Source organism: Vipera ursinii (assembly GCF_947247035.1).
Source record: "Vipera ursinii genome assembly, chromosome: 1".
In the NCBI taxonomy this organism is placed as follows: domain Eukaryota; kingdom Metazoa; phylum Chordata; class Lepidosauria; order Squamata; family Viperidae; genus Vipera; species Vipera ursinii.
In genome coordinates this window covers 307,189,279-307,206,500 of record NC_139512.1, presented here as the reverse complement: position 1 = coordinate 307,206,500, position 17,222 = coordinate 307,189,279, and the positions used below count along the sequence as shown (strand labels likewise).

At 36.2% G+C, this 17,222-nt stretch overlaps 1 protein-coding gene across 1 annotated transcript in view; it reads left to right on the top strand.

The window, feature by feature from the left end:
- TGFB2 (transforming growth factor beta 2) overlaps window positions 1–11,769 on the top strand; it is a 94,167-nt gene extending 82,398 nt beyond the window's left edge. The window contains exons 3-7 of the mRNA XM_083348951.1: window positions 2,590–2,722; window positions 2,829–2,939; window positions 3,731–3,902; window positions 6,940–7,093; window positions 8,791–11,769. Of these exons, the coding sequence (XP_083205077.1) occupies window positions 2,590–2,722; window positions 2,829–2,939; window positions 3,731–3,902; window positions 6,940–7,093; window positions 8,791–8,949 (729 nt within the window). The 3' untranslated portion in view covers window positions 8,950–11,769. The remainder of the gene's footprint in view (window positions 1–2,589; window positions 2,723–2,828; window positions 2,940–3,730; window positions 3,903–6,939; window positions 7,094–8,790) is intronic.
- The last annotated feature ends 5,453 nt before the right edge of the window (window positions 11,770–17,222 follow it).

The window sequence follows — 17,222 nt, the reverse complement described above, 5'->3', positions numbered from 1 at the left end:
TTATTTTATGGTTGTTGTAAGCCATCCAGATTTGCTTAAGATGAGTGGCCATATAAAACTTTTACATAAATAAATTCTACTGGGCGATAAGAGGTAAATCCATATGTTTTTCAAAGATAAAATGTTCTAGGAAAGTTTGGAAAAATCAGATTGCAGTAAATGTAGTTCTGGGAGTAGTTTGTGTTTGAGAGAGATTTCAGTTTTTCTCCTAACATATCACCAGTATGAATGTCTAACTCACTTGACTGTAGTGGCATCCTTCTTTAATATCTGGAATTTAATTTAGTTCTTTTACTTTGCCTGGGAAGAGACAACCCTGAGCATTTATGGCATGAGCAATGTTCCCAAAGAACAAGCTCCTTTGGAGCCCGGACATAAAATTATTTTGAACTTTAAAGCTCTCAGTGGACTAGGGCCAGGTATACAAAAGAACACCCTCATCCTATATGACTGTAACTTTCTTTAAGACCTTATTTGGAGAGCAGGCTTCAAGACCACTCCCTGAGCCAGTCTATTTAGGGTGTGTCCAAATCTGCATCTTTTAGGGAAACTGAATATTTATGGAATTTGTCTGGCACTAGGAAATTGCTTCCCATATATTACCTGTGGCACTGTTTTTCTGAAGATGCTACTATCCAGTAGTTCAGAAACCTACAAATCAACTGAGTATACAAGAATTAAGAAACAATCAGTTATCTGGACAGTGGAATTTTACTGAGGACTAGCTTCTCATCTAGATAATGGAATTTCTCTATAAAGATTCCAAGAAAGAAGAGCAAAATGGAGACTTAAAGACTTAAAGGAAGTATACCAAGATAAAATAAACAGACATATCAAATTATGAAAGCTCAGTTAGCAAAGGCTTGAAGGCTATCCCAGAAGGATTAAGAACCAGAGAAAGACAATGAACTGACAGGAGGGAGGGAGGGAGGGAGGGAGGGAGGGAGGGAGGGAGGGAGAGAGAGAGAGAGAGAGAGAGAGAAGAGAATAGTATTGTCTATCATTATCTTCTAAGTCAAATGGAGAAATGATAATCCTCAGTGGTAAAACAGATTGTGCATTCCCAAGCCACAATTTAACTTTCATTGGGCAGGCATTTGAGATGATGTACAAAGAAGGCATCCAGCCAAAATACACAAAAAGTATTTGGGCAAAGTATATGCCTAGAAACAGCCTAAATGTAGGAAGCCATAATTATACTTTGATGAAAACAAAATACTTGGATGTTTATTGTGAAAGAAGTTCCATGAAAAGTTAAAGTCTTATGCTTGATAGGTGAACTGAGTTCTTGGTATTGTTAGTATCTCAGTTGCAATTTATGTGTGTTGTCTGGATTACACTTGCTGCAGGGAAAGCTAGCTTAGTGCATCTACAGTAGGAATATGTTTGCTTTAATCCATTCTGGCAATATCTGGAATTGGATGTTTGGCCTGTCCCATCAGTACTGGATTTCCAATTGATTATGTACCATCAATTCATTTATGACTCCTAGTAACTAATTGTATTTTATAAGAGAGGAAAGATCTTGGTCCCAGAGCATTTTAAAGTAGGTATAGGGTGTGTAAACTATATTAAACTCAAGCTTGAAATATTCATTTGGACAAATCCTGGTCTATGCTATAAATATAGAACAAGGCCTACTGAAGTCTATACCAAAATCTTTAAGGATCTATAATACTAGGTTTCACAATATCATGCAGTTAACACTTCTTGCCAAACTTTCACAGATGCATCTTACACATTTTGTTTATTATATTTTTACTGCCAGGTGATTAAGTAGTAATATATTAAAAGCTGCAACTGAACTATCACATTCATTTGTAAGTTTCAATCTAAGTATCATATTATCATCTTGAAAGCCATTTTTGGTCTTGATCTCATATTTCAGGCATTAAGAAGTGCTGTATTCTTAGTGCAGTCATGAATACTAGAAATTGTCTTGTATTACAGTGATCCATGTTTCAAAAATGCAAAATTCTAGTAATGTAAAAAAATTTTATCAGAGGACCAGATTTATCCATTTTTTCTGATAAAGAAACACTACAAAAACATTACATTTGTTACAAAAGGTACACTTGGGTATAAAAGTCTTGAAACCAATTCTATCTACCTTGCCTTGGTTTAAAACATTGTTAGGGTTACTTTAACATAAAGAAAAGGAACTGAATCATAGTCAATTAAATAAAAAAAGAATGACATCAGGAAATTTGCTTAAATGTATTTCAAGCAGTAAAAGTAAAGTAAAGCAGTAAAAGTTTGTGTACAAAATCTCCGTTTGACGAAAAGAATCTCACTTGTGCAGTTCAGCTGCATATCTCTACAAAATATTTCAAGATTTTTTTTCTTGTAATTCTGTTGTGTCACAGTTTTTCAAAGCATTATGTCAAAATTTGTTTTCATGACATTGATATAGATAGACAGACAGACAGACAGACAGACAGACAGACAGACAGACAGATAGATAGATGGCACAACCTCTTGAGGCTTATAGTGATTTTCAGTATTCTGTTTTGAGTCCCCTTTAGCTATTTTTTCAAATTAAATTGTGAGAACTCCATGTCACAGAATATAGATGTTCTTGTTTTGCAGATGATCAAAAATAAAGATCCCACATCACCTACACAACGCTATATTGATAGCAAGGTCGTGAAAACAAGAGCTGAGGGTGAATGGTTATCTTTTGATGTAACTGAGGCTGTACATGAATGGCTCCATCACAAAGGTGATAGTAATTAATTATTTTAGAGTTAACCTGTATTAAATTTGAACAGTTTTTAGTCTTGCCTGACCTGATGTAAGGTAAATTTTCTTTCTCTTATATTTTGCAGACAGGAATTTGGGACTTAAGATCAGTTTACATTGTCCGTGCTGTACATTTGTGCCTTCAAATAATTATATTATCCCAAACAAAAGTGAAGAATTAGAGGCAAGATTTGCAGGTAATAACTAAACATTTAAAAATAAAGTAATTTTGTAATAAATGTGAAATGTTTCATTAGATCTTATAATATGCCCAGTACTGCTAAACTCAACTAATGAAGGAAAATATGGAGTGTCAGATGGTATTCATCTTGCAACTTGCTTAGGGATTCTCGATTTTGACCATCCAGCCATAACTCTTTTAGTGCCAATAGATATCAGCACTCATGCTCAGAGAATCAGAATGTAAATGACTAATTTAAATCCTGTCCATTATCTAACTGGTGACCTTACATGTATGTGAAAGGTACATTCAAGCATACTAATGGAGTCTATATCATAACGCAGGTAACTAGATTCACATATAGTCCCTGCGTCCCTGAGACTGATTCTCTAGCTGCTTCTTTTATATCTCCATCTCCCCTGGATCTAAAGTGACACACTATTGTCTATTATCCCTACATTGAAATGAATTAATATTTGCTTGGGATTAAATAAATATTATATGGATAATTGTAATAATTGTGGGACAAGGAAACCTATAACCCATCATATGACTAATAATTGATATGAATGAAGCAAGTGTTCCTGATCTGAAATGATGCAAAGATAATAAGAATATAGGGTATTTAATTCAATGTATGTAGGTCCCTGCTTCCCACATTCATGTATCAGCATGTCTTAAATCAGCCCAGCTGATGCCAGCACACCTGATTATTCTATGATTTGAGTTTCTTGTGAAGAGATACTTTATATAATTTGTTCCAAAAAAAGCAACACAATATTTATTACCAAAATGTATTTTTTAAAGGTATTGATGACCACCCTTATTCCAGTGGTGAGAAAGCTTTAAAGTCGAGTAGGAAAAAATACAGTGGGAAGAGCCCACATCTTCTGCTAATGTTGTTACCCTCCTACAGACTTGAGTCGCAACAATCCAGTCGGCGGAAGAAGCGTGCTTTAGATGCTGCTTATTGTTTTAGGTAATTACATTATAAGATGTTATAGACTTTTATGCATGCATAAAAATATTAATGCAGCCCATTTTTTTAAAAAAACTGCTTTTTATTTATAATTTTAACAGCATTCTAGTGAAAGGAATATGTCACTTCCCATCCCCACCCCGCCCACATAACTTTGGATAAAAGTTTGTATTTCTCTGGATTTCTTCCTCAAAGTCTTGAAGGGCTACAGCTGCTGTAGGACCTGGGGGGGCTGCTTTGAAGAAGATACTTGGCCAAGAAACCATTGAGCAGCTGCTTCATAACTTCAACAAGCATATCAAGAATTCAGCAAGGGGCTTCATACACATCAGATTATATGTTCAGCCCTAAATCTCATTTGTTCATTTTCTGGCATTTTATACTAACTGCAATTTAACTGAAGAATAACATTTGCTTTTATTAGCACCTTTGTTAAAATCTCTGTCACATTTTGGCTGTTTTTGCTAGTTCAAAAGGTAGGCTATCTCCAATTTGAAAAATTAAACAAATGGAATTCTTATGCTCTAGTAAAATGTCTCAAATGTATAGAACAAGAGCATATGTTCAAAATCATGTAATAATTGAGCAGCTGCTAATATAGTGCCAGAAATCAGAAAATGTGGCTAAATGTCTGTCCTGTGCTTGGAATCAGTTAGTGTCTGAATGGGGAGGAATTGAGGCTTGGTTGCATCCAGAGGCAGTGGCTTTTCAAAGCCTTCTGATGCCAGCTTATTCCATTTTTGAAAGGATTGCATTTCCTGTGCAAAACTGGCTTGTAATAAGGGGATTTTCCTGGACTCACAACCCCAGGACAAGAATTAGGTGGCAACAGGAGCTCTAGGAAGGTCTTTCTATCACTCTATCTTGTGCTCTACTTGTGACCTTTCCTGGTTCAGGAAGTGCTACTGACTATTAGTCATGCTTTGATGATCTCTCATTCTGATTATTGCAATAGGCTATTTGAAGAGGCTCATGGAAACCAGTTAATTTGCCCACATATCACAAGTACTTCAAGGTTACCAACTGGCTTCCAGCTACAATTTATTTTATTCTTCTCCTTTAAAAGCATATGTGACCCAGACCTAGATACCCAGAGGATCAAAACAGTTTTGTTAGCTGATGCCTATATAATAAGATCTAGAAGGGAAAGCTTCTTCTAGATCAGGGGTCCACAACCCCCAGGCCTTGAGCTGTTCCCAACTGGGCCCAGAAGTGGCAGGTGAGCGCATGTGTGAGCAGTGGGTAAGTGCTTGTGCTCCATTTGTGCAAGCAACAGGCACAGGTGCCAGCCACTCATGCAAATGGAGCTGTGGGTGCATGTGCTTGCCCACCACATGTGTGGAACCATCCCCCCTCCCGTGGGTCCACAAAGCTGGAAAGGTTGGGGAACAGTGCTCTACATCCCTATCCATAGGAAGTATCACTTGTAGGAACCACAGAGTTGCTCTTTCTGGATCATTGTCCCTTTTCTATGGAACACCATTCTGTCTGAGATGAAGTTGGCCCCAGTTCGTTAGGTTCTTTTAAAATCAAGAAAAATGGGCTTTTGGGCAAGCCCTTCAGGTTTTTTGGGGTTGTATTATTTCACTCTTGTGGGGTCCTTGCTTATTTCTTAGGCAGGAAGCAAATATGATTATATTTTATGCCTGTATTTTGTTTTGAATCTATTACTTAATTATGAATTCATGTATTTATTTATTTACTCATTAAGAAAATATATATGACTGTTCAACTCACGATAACTCTAGGCATCTCAGAAAATTATAACTCCAAATACAAACATCAATAAAAATCCAGCCCCATGGCAACAACAATCAAACAAGACAAATGTAAACTGTTTAAAAATCTGTTGCTACTGGAACAGCCTATAAGCATAATTAAAGAAAAATTCCTCTGTCCCTCCTCACCTGTACACATAGCATAACTAAGAGCATCCATCTAGGGATAAATTTTGCATTTGCTAATTTATTTGTATGGATGCAGTTATAAAAATATATTTTAATAGGTGACAGCATTAGGCTGATCTTGTCTGGAAGATAAATAGGCTCCTTTCTGAATAAAGCCTTCTAGAGAATATCAGGACTATAGGATGCCAGAATGGGAGGCTATGGTATGATAAACCCCTTCTGTTCTGTTCCCAAGAAAATTGCATGGATATACAAAAATCACACTTATCTCAAAGGAAAATATATATTGAGTCTAGCACGGGGTCCCCAACCTCTGGTCTGTGGACCGGTACTGGGCCGCAGCATGCCAGCAACTGGTCCACACAAACAAGCAAAGTCCCATCCATGAGATATAGGCCCATCCATGGGATGTAGGCACACAAAACCACACATTCCCCGGTCTGTAGAAAAAACTTTCTCCACAGAACTGGTCCCTGGTGCCCAAAAGGTTGGGGACCTCTGGTCTAGCAAGTTAGGCACATTTTGGGTCTCATCAGTCAAGACATGTTGACTGGCTGGGATGAGGAGATGTGGTTTCTCTGTGGTAGCCCATGCCCTCGAGAACATTTTTTCCTCAAACATTAAGATGACCTCAAACATGTTGGCTTTTTGTAAGACCATAAAGACCTGGTAATGTATCTTACCCCACAGTATGTTAAGGGCCCCTTTTCTTGGCTATATTAACATCCATGGCAATAGTTTTATTCAATGAATAAAAGAGACAGATCAATAGAGAGTATTGTTTTAATGTTGTTATGAAATATGCTTCCCAGAATAACTTGTTCAGCTGGGTAGCTATAGAAATCAAACAAATGATACCGGTACATCTTAGTACATGTTGTACACCTGCTGAATCTGCCATATGGTGCTGAATGCTTAGGAACAACTTCAAAGTCCTTGCTCCTATAACTCTTTCACTTTCAGCTAGACTTGGTTTAGTTCATTGTTCAAAGAAATTATTCCTTGAAAAACAGAAATGTCTCCTCACTTGCATTTCTGAATGATTTATTGCATTAAGGAATATGTACTGCATAGGAGCATTCTGACTGGCAGAAGCTTATTAAATAACTTGTCTATAACTCCATTTACAGGAACGTGCAAGATAACTGCTGTCTACGTCCATTTTATATTGATTTCAAGAAAGATCTTGGATGGAAATGGATACATGAACCTAAAGGATATCATGCAAATTTCTGTGCAGGAGCTTGTCCCTATTTATGGAGCTCAGACACTCAGCACAGTAGAGTAAGTATTTTAGAAAACTAAGTAATATTAGGTCTATAAAGCAGAACAAAACCTATTTTGTCAGTTTAAAATGATTTTAATTAATTTAATTGATAGATTAATACTTCATTTACCCAATTTACCTAACAGATTAATCTGTTATGGCATATACCATTGACAGAAACTAAGGGAAAGGGAAAGAGCATTTTAAAAGTAGAAAAACTGTACTTCATATCCAGATTGTATATGTAAAGAAACTCAAGTATTCAGTATGCAAAGACTTGGTCCCTGTTCCACTCCTTTAGTATAAAGAATAGCTTTCTTTATCTGGCACTAAAAAAAGCAAGCAACTCCATGCAGCATCCTGCTGCAAAAAAAACCCATAAAGAAATATGGATCAGTGGTAAGCACAGCAGTTAGAGTACCTTCAATGAGTAGGAATGGTTCTGATGTCTGATGATAGAAATATGTGTTTCAGATTATAACTGAAAGGATTACAATTTGGAGTGTTTATAAAGGTGCGGGGGGAGGGGCTGTATGGTGCATTACTTTTTAGTTTATTTTACTTGTTTTCTAACAAGTTTTAAACATTTCATCCCTGACCATAAATAAATGGAAACAATCCATTTATCTTGAGAAGATATGCTTTTAGAGATCAATGGTCATGGAACAATTTCTGTTGTTAAGTGAGTTTTTCCCCATTTTACAATATTTCTTGCCACGGTCGTTAAGTGAATCACTGAAGTTGATAAGTTAGTATCCTGGCTGTGAAGTGAATTTGATTTCCCCATGGACTTTGCTTGTCAGAAGGTTGTGAAAGGTGATCATGTGACCCCATGATGCCGCAGTGGTCATAAGTATGAACCAGTTGCTAAGCATCTGAATGTTGATCATATGATCATGGGGATGCTGCAGAGGTCGTAACTATGAAAAACGGTCATAAGTCACTTTTTTCAGTGCCGTTGTAACTTTGAATGGTCACTAAATGAACTATTGTAAGTCGAGCACTACCTGTAGTTGGAAAGGGCTGGATTACTATGTTCTGCTTATGGGTTTCCTGTAAGCATGATTGGCCATTCTGGAAAGGATTTTGGACTGAAAAGGCCCCATCCCACAGGATTTCATTTGTTCTTAGAAGCAAGTTAAAATATGTGGAATTGAAAAACTATCACCAATAGGTCAGGTGAGGCCAGCCCTGATTGGCCGGGCCGGGGTGGGAGAGGGGGGTTGAGGGTGAAAAGCAAAATTTTAATGGGGCATTTTATTTCTCTCCCTTACTTTTACTTAACAGTTATCTTACATAACTCTATCAACTACTTCCTCAAAAAAAAGCCAAAGAATGATATGCAATTTTCAACTCTATCCCCTCTTGTGAAGCCTAGAATCTTGAGAAAACCTTTCATTTTAGAAGTATTCAAGTATTTTCACTGGTGTCTCTTTTTTAATCAACAGCTGTTTCAGGAAAAAAAATGTAATTTACTGCTGTGAAAATTTTCTACTGTTTGGACGTTTTACATATCTGTGTTTTTATTGATTCCAGATGTCTAGTCTTATACAGAGGAAAAGAATTTGAGTATAATTACTTTAAATAATAAATTCTCACCATGTCAATGGTGCCATCAGAGCCCTAGGCTCCTTGTTATCCAAAGTTGCTTGCCACTGTAATAACTGCAGAATTTGAAGAAATATCTCTTTTTCCCCCTTCTTTTTCATCCTAGGTGCTTAGCTTGTATAACTCAATCAACCCAGAGGCATCTGCATCTCCGTGCTGTGTATCTCAGGATCTGGAACCCCTCACTATCTTGTATTACATTGGCAAAACACCCAAAATTGAACAGCTTTCAAATATGATTGTAAAGTCTTGCAAATGCAGCTAAGGGATGTATTGGAGCATTTTGGAATATGTATATTTTTTTCCTCTGGAAAGAAAAGAGAAAAAGAAACATTCAAAAGAAGGAAATAAAAATATATATATCAACCATGGTTTTTAAAAAGAAAAAAAAGAAAATGAAACGGTACTAGTCTGAATGGATTGAAACTTGGTTTCACTGTTTCGTGTTTTGTTTTTAAACAGTCATCTGATGCAAAACCGTGAAGCCTTATCCTACATTTCATCTACTTGGTTAGTGAGATAGACATGAAGCATTTTTAGGAAAGCAGAAATACTAACAAGAAAGAAAAGAAAGAAAACGTTTTTAAAAAATAAACACTGGAAGAATTTGTTAAGAGTTCTTATGTGAAAGGAAAAAACAGGAAAAACCCATTAAGTGGAGTTGCTGTATCTATCCCGTGGCTTACTTGATTTTTATATTGTTATGCCATAGATGCCCTATCTGTTCCTTGTAGTTTTTAGAATTAACAGTGCATTATTTATTTTTGTGTAATGCGATCAAACAAGAATATGTATTGCCCTAGGGGTTATGGGGACAGACTAGAAAGAAACAAATAATCAGACCAAATAAATGACTAAAAATGTTTTTAATCTCTGGGGAACATGAACTCAGAAATATCCTGAAAACAATAATTAGTTTATCCCAATTAAAATAGAACTCTGTTATTACATCATTAAGAAAGCCTACTATAAAAGAAAAGCCACGCACACCTTGTTTTCTTGTGGAAAGCCTAAGAGGGCTTCTCATATCATTGTTATAATACTGAGGAGGTTATTAATAAAGGACATTCTGTTTTCGTCTCAAAGACAAATCTATTAAGATTAAAACAACAACTGTAAATGAATAAACTGTCAATTTAGTAAGCCAGTGAAATATTTAACGTGTACCGGTCTCATCTTCAGACCCTAATATGTTGCTGTATAGCTATGCTTTGAGATTGTTTTTGATATATGTAACCACACCTATAATATTAAAAAAGGGTGGATAGTAAGAAGCCAGCTAAATTGGAAACATATCTGTAGATCTCTATTGTAAACTATTAAAAAATTAAGTACTTTATGTGTAATGTGTAAATTTTCACCATATTTTTGTATTCTGTTAATACTGTCAACTCTGAAGAATTTGAATTTGGGGGCTCTTGCTGATTACTCAGAATCATGTGCTTCCCTCGAGCTGGCCAGTATAAGTAGAGTCCCCTGTACTTTTAACTTGCACTACAAATACATGTTTTATAATATTTGCTATACATGCGTTTTGTATGTTGTTTTTCATCTCTATGACGCAAGCTTCTTTTTTTTTCCTTTCGGTCTGTATATAGACAGAGGGATAGATTTAAATATTGTTTTGTATAAAATGTATGTATCAAACATCTTAAAAGTCTAAACTTCACACACACAAACACACATTTCTGAAGAAGGGTGATGGGATGAGACTGGAGTCTGCCTTTGGTTGCCCTGTTCTGCTCACAGGAAGTTAGTCCAAAGACAAGACCTGCCAGATCAAAAGGCAGAAGTGAACTTGGCAGTTCTGATGGGCCTGTGCATCACCAGAGAAATCTACAAAAACTGGTTGTGTGTGCAACTTCACTCCTTTCCTGGGGCACAGCAGATTGAGTACAGAATTATTTTTCACACTACTACTATTGTCGTGTTGGGAGCAACAAAGCACTTCTGGATTGAAGGGATTAAATGTTGACATCACTGTTGCCGGAGGATGCCCAGTTGGGGCTCCTTTCATTTCCTCATTAAGTGATACCACCAAAGTGATACTTATTGATCTACTTGCAGTTGCCTGTTTTCAAACTGCTGAGTTGGCAGGAGCTGGAGAGTGTCCTGTGGCAGCAACCAGGTTTTGAGCTTGCTGACCATCAGCCCACTGTCCTAATCTCATCAGTCACCGTGCTCCTTCATTAATAACTTAAAAGGGTACTGTAATAGGGTTAATTAAATTCCAAATTAAACAAAGGAAGCACCAATGTACTGTCTCTATTCCAACATAGTAGACGCTAAGAAAATGGTAGTATCAGTGACCAGCTTCTTGGTGCATTGGAACAGACATAAAGCAATTGAGTCTTATTTTTCTTCTCAACAAAAGCTAGGATTTAGGGAATATAGAGATTTATTAAAGCTTACAGGTGATCTTTATAAGCTAGACCAAACTTTTAAAGCAGTACATGCACTGCTTATTTATATATATTCAGATATACACATGACAAAACTTGCTTCTGAACATCTGCTCCCCACAGTTGGATTTGAGCACCCTGGAAGTCATAGTATGGTGAAGAAAATCATGTTTTACACTGATTCAGTCAAGCAAATTTACCTTTTGATGATTGAGGATTTATTTTTCCCCAGAACTATTAAGACTGGAACACAAGTCAGGTATATGGATTTTTACATCAAGGTAAATACAGCACCCAGATATTTTTCTTGAATATTGTAACTTAATGCTACCAAAGTAATATTAAATGAAATCCTAACTATATGGAATACAAATAATTTTTACAAAAATCATATTTAATTTATTTAAATTAGTTTTTTCCCCCAGACTGATGGCTTTATCTCCTGTAAATCTCACTAACCATTTATTCAGCTGAATTTAAGTCTTAAGCAAAATATCCAGGATGTAGCCTAAATTGGGTTAATCCTACCCCTGATTAAATCTAGTCTAAATTGAATTGATTTAATCAGAATTCATATTCAGAAGGAAGGGTATTTGTAATGATATTTGATGAATTCAAATAATTGCTAACAATTTTCTTATCTGACCTGGAATCAATTAATTAATTACAAAATTGTCTTTCTCAACCCATCAGCTTCACAACTGATCTATAAGATCAGGCATTGTATCTGTATATAATTCATTGTTCTCATAACTTTTTTTGGCTTTTTTCATTAAAATAAAGTTACAGAAATGCCTTTTTCCTTTTCAAATTATTTTACACTGTTTTAAAAGTGGAAGACTTCAATGTTTTTCTTGTGTAGAAATCTACATCCTTCAATATGAACATATGCAATTTCTGTTTATTTTAAAGTTTTTGTAGTGTGTTCAGATCTGATTCTGGGCAAGTTATATAACACATTCATACACATGAACATACAAATGCAGGCACAAATCACCCCACCCCATGGACATCAATAAGACTTATATTTAATTCTAATATTCTAAATTCTGAGCTCAAAACTTTATAGATATCTTACCTTTAATATACAATACTGTGCATGTTTATTCCAAGAATAAATCCAAGCTTGTTTGATAGGCTTATTCTCAATGGCTGCACATGTGTGTCTGAATGACACCAATCTAAAGCCACCATATACTGGCACACATCTAAACAATTGAGATGTAAATATTTATGAAGAGAAGAAATTTTGGGGGGACAAAAATTAATTTGAGATTATAAGCATCCATATGAACATCAACTGTCATAAATTTTTAGATGTTCCTTGTATAAAAAAGGTTGGTTAGTCATTTTAATTTATTCTACTTTAGTATGTATCAAGCATGTCAATTAAATGAAAATAAGCATTACAAAATATAGGAGGAAGCACGATTTTGGTGCATATTTTATTTGGAAGTGGGGAGCAGCAATACAGAGGGAGTGATTTTGGGCTAAAATTGCCATCTAGCTATTTCTGTCTCACACTGCTATTAATAGTAATGAGAACCTTCAAGATAGTCTAGCAAAGGGATTTTGATGAAAATTTAATACATGGACCAAATTCAGATTGGGAACACATTTAAGATTAGGTCCTTATTTCATTTTTTTCTCTTTCAAATAACAGAAGCCAAACACCAATTAACGAAAATATTTGTAGCTTAATTGAAATGAAGGGTCCTTGGAGCTCTCTGAGCTTGGTTGTTTGTTTGGGTTTTTTGCAGATGTTTTGTTATCCAAACTAAGTAAGATCATCAGGGCTTGAAGCCAGACATTTTAAAACAAAAAATAATATATGCAGTGGTGAGATTCAGATATGTGAACAAATGGTTCTCTGTGTGGATGCTGCTTCCGGAAGTCCATTTTGGGCCTGGACAACAAAAAATTAGCTACCGGTTCTGTCAAAGTGATGCGAATCGGTTGAATCCCACCACTGAATATATGTTTTGGTCCAAGATGTGTTTTCATAGCAGAGATAATTCTGATAAGGAGAACATATCAAACAAATTGAAACTCCCTTATATTAAACTACGATGGTGTCTAATAACAGTGTCTCTTCTAATTGGCAGGTAGTTTTCTTTCTCTACATTATTTATCCTTAAATTTATAATTGAACCATACCTTCACTAGGAGCAAGCCATAAAACTCAAAGGTGTATGGACCGTTTGAATTCCCTTCAACTTTTAATCAGGCAAGACATTACAAAACAGGGAAAAGAATAGACTCAAGAATGTCAAGAACAAGGCCTTATTCCACAGGATGTCCCACAAACAGATCTGTATACCATATATATTTTCAAGGGCTATTGGGTTCACTGTAACATACTTCTAGATACATGTTTACCCTAAAACATCTACAAACAAATTCTACTGCCATCATAATTATAGACAAGGAACAGGAATAAAAGAAATATAATGCAGAGAAGAGCAACAAACATGACTAGGGGACTGGAGGCTAAAATATATGAAGAACAGTTGCAGGAATTTGGTATGTCTAGTTTAATGAAAAGAAGGACTAGGGGTGACATGATAGCAGCATTCCAATATCCAAAGGGCTGCCACAAAGAAGAGGGGGCCAATCTATTCTCCAAAGCAATTGGAGGCAGTACAAGAAGCAATGGATGAAAGGTAATCAAGGAGAGAACCAACCTAGAAGGAAGGAGAAATTTCCTGATAAAACAATCAGTGGAACAACTTGCCTCCAGAAGTTGTGAGTGCTCCATCACTGGAGGTTTTTAAGAACAGACTGGACAACCATTTAATAATAATAATAATAAGTTGGAAGGGACCTTGGAGGTCATCTAGTCCAACCCCCTGCTAAGGCAGGAAACCCTATACCATTTCAGACAAATTTGTCTGAAATGATGTAGAGTTTTCTGCTTGAGCAGGGTGTTGGACTAGAAGACCCCCAAGGTCTCTTCCAACTCTTTTATTCTGAAATAAATGTTAGCTCTCTTTTTTATGAAAAGGCTACCGCCTCCCTACAAAGGGAGCTATTTTGATACTGTTAGAACTACTTCTAACAGGAAAGGCCTAGAAGTTCTCTTAGATGTCTTTCATTGATTGCAGTAATTGTTATTTACCAAATGACTTACTCAATTTTCAAGAGTGATATTATTGCCAAGGCAGTATGTATAACTAAAATTCCAAACACAAAGCAATGGCAAATATTATGAAAGCTTTTTCAATTTAAAAAAAAAGAATACAGATATGTTTTAAAAAGCATTTTTAAATTATCCAAGTTGGAGCGAAGATTCTCTTCACTGGGATGGGGTCTCCCCCACCCATTAAAAACTAGTTACGATCTGTTTACATAATGTGAGGCAGCAGTTATTTCATCATCAAAATCAATGACTGCGCCATGCACCTCAGAAAAGTGTTGCAAATGATCTTCCAGTGTATACAATTAAATGACAAAGCTTTTTTGAAGTTACAAGGTCCAACCTCAAAAATGTCTTTTTTTTTTAGTTATTTCAGTTGGAAGTGTTCCATACAGGGTGGTGATTATTACTTTCTAAAGTAAATATCTGTTGCTTCTTATTAAAATCTCTCTGGCATAAGAGTTTAAACATAAGTAATACTGCTTTTTGAATCATTAAATAGGCAGCAACAAGGGTTGGTCCTTTTTATTATGGTGAATGTGTCATCTACATAAGGAGAATGGATACTAACTTAGTCCTTTTGTATTCTGCCTTACCTGCAAGATACATGAGGCAGGAAATATGGAGACATTTTATAAAATCATGGACACTTTCACAAAAATGACTCTCACAGGCCAGATAGAGGAACCAAACCATCCTTTGTCTAATGGAATATTGCTGGGTCAAACATAGAATATCAGAGTTGGAAGGGATCTTGCAGGTCTTCTAGTGCAATCCCCTGCTCAAGCAGGAGACCCTATACCATTTCAGACAGGTGGCTGTCTAATCTCTTCTTAAAAGCCTCCAGTGATGCAGCACCCACAACTTTTGAAGGCAAACTGTTCTTCTAGTTTATTGTTCTCACTTCATGAAATTTCTCATTAGTTCTAGGCTGGATCTCTCTTCGATTAGTTTCCATTTGTGGTTTCTTGTCTTGCCTTTGGATGTTTTGGAAAATAAGTTGACCTCCTCTTCTTTGTGGCAGCCTTTCAAATATTGGTACATTGCTATCATGTCTCCCCTGGTCCTTCTTTTTACTAGACTAGCCATATCCAATTTCTGCAACCATTCATCATATGTTTTAATCTCCAGGCTTCTAATAATCTTTGTTACTCTTCTCTGCACTTTTTTCAAAGACTTATCATCTTAACATAATATGTTGACCAAAAGTGGATACAGTATTCAAGGTGTGGTCTGGTTTTGTAAAGTGATACTAGTGCTTCACATGATCTTGATTCTATCTCTCTGTTAATGCAGCCTAGGATTGTTCACTAGGATGCCAAGATTCCTCTCACAGTTACTGTTATTGAGTCAAGTTTCACCTAATCTGTACCTGTACTTGTGGTTTTTCTTTCTCTAAGCATAAAATCTTACATTTCTCTACATTGAATTTCATTTTGTTGGATAGGGGCCAATATTCAAGTCTGTCAAGATCCATCTGGATCTTGAGCCTATCTTCTGAGGTGTTGGCTATTCAGTGGTGGGATTCAAACATGTGAACAACTGGTTCTCTGTATGGATGCTACTTCTGGAAGTCTATTCTGGGCCTGGGCAACAAAAAATTAGCTACCGGTTCTGCCGAAGTGGTGGAAACTGGCTGAATCCCACCACTGTGGCTATTCCTGCCAGTTTAGTGTCATCAGCAAATTTGATGAGTTCTCCTTCTATTCCCTCATCTAGATCATTTATGATGCTATTGAAGAGTACTAGGCCTAAAATGGAACCTTGGGCCACCCCACTGCTTACTTCCCTCTAGGTCAGGGGTAGGCAACCTTGGCTCTTTTATGACTCATGGACTTTAACTCCCAGAATTCCTGAGCTGGCTGGCTCAGGAATTCTGGGAGTTGAAGTCCACGAGTCATAAAAGAGCCAAGGTTGCCTACCCCTGCTCTAGGTGGATGTAGTTCCATTAAAGACTACTCATTGTGTATGGTTTGTCACCCAGTTCTCCAATTGCCCAAGATTTATTTGAACCTGCCGGAATGCTTTCGACTACCTCAGCTTATCTGCTTTTGGAAAGGCAAGTTATAAAAAAGATCACAAAGCATAATCAGAAACACAAATGTTACCTCTAATAGATCCTTTGCTTTGTGATAGGTCCTTTGCTTTCACTGTTAAGTGAAAAAAATAAAAATAAAAACTTCATATTAAATAAGGCTTAAAATCTGGAAATTTCCAAGGGAGATCTTTGTGGGTACTATGTTTAGGATCAAGAATTCAAAGTAATCTATATGGAGATAGATTTAGATATTTCACAACAAATCACACAGGTTAGGCTAAACAACGGTCCAAAGATTTTATTGTATATGCAGAGATTCAAGTCAAGATCTACCTGTATTTAGTTCAGACTGTATCAGCTATAAAAAACCAACTAGCAATATGTAATAAATGCTTTTCAGGTCATGTTTTATTCCTTATGTAGGAATAGAAATATGAAAATAACTCCATTTTTAACCGATATGCACAAATAGTTGAACAGCAATAGCACTTAGACTTATATACTGCTTCACAGTGCTTTACAACCTTTTCTAAGTGGTTTACAAAATAAGCATATTGCCCTCAACAATCTGGGTCCTCATTTTACCAACCTTAGAAGGACAGAAGGCTGAGTCAAGCTTGAGCTGGTGAGAATTGAACTCCTGGAGTAAGCGGTGAGTTAGCCTGCAGTACTGCATTCTATCCACTGTGCCAATATGCCTCTTGAATGTATATTATTAAACAAGACTGCTTATATCAAATTTTCAGCTAGCATAGTTTGTCTTTTGTTTATCCTATACAGAACATTGTTTCCGTCTTGTTTGAATGATAATGTGGTTAATAAAGGTAGATATTTTGGTGGGGTAGGGCAGGAGGCAGGGGAAAAACATATTGTATAAGTGTTTTAGGTTATTTGATTTTTAGATCAGAAAGATGAGTATCAGGAGCCATCAGTTTTGGGAGAAAATAAATGATGAGATTATG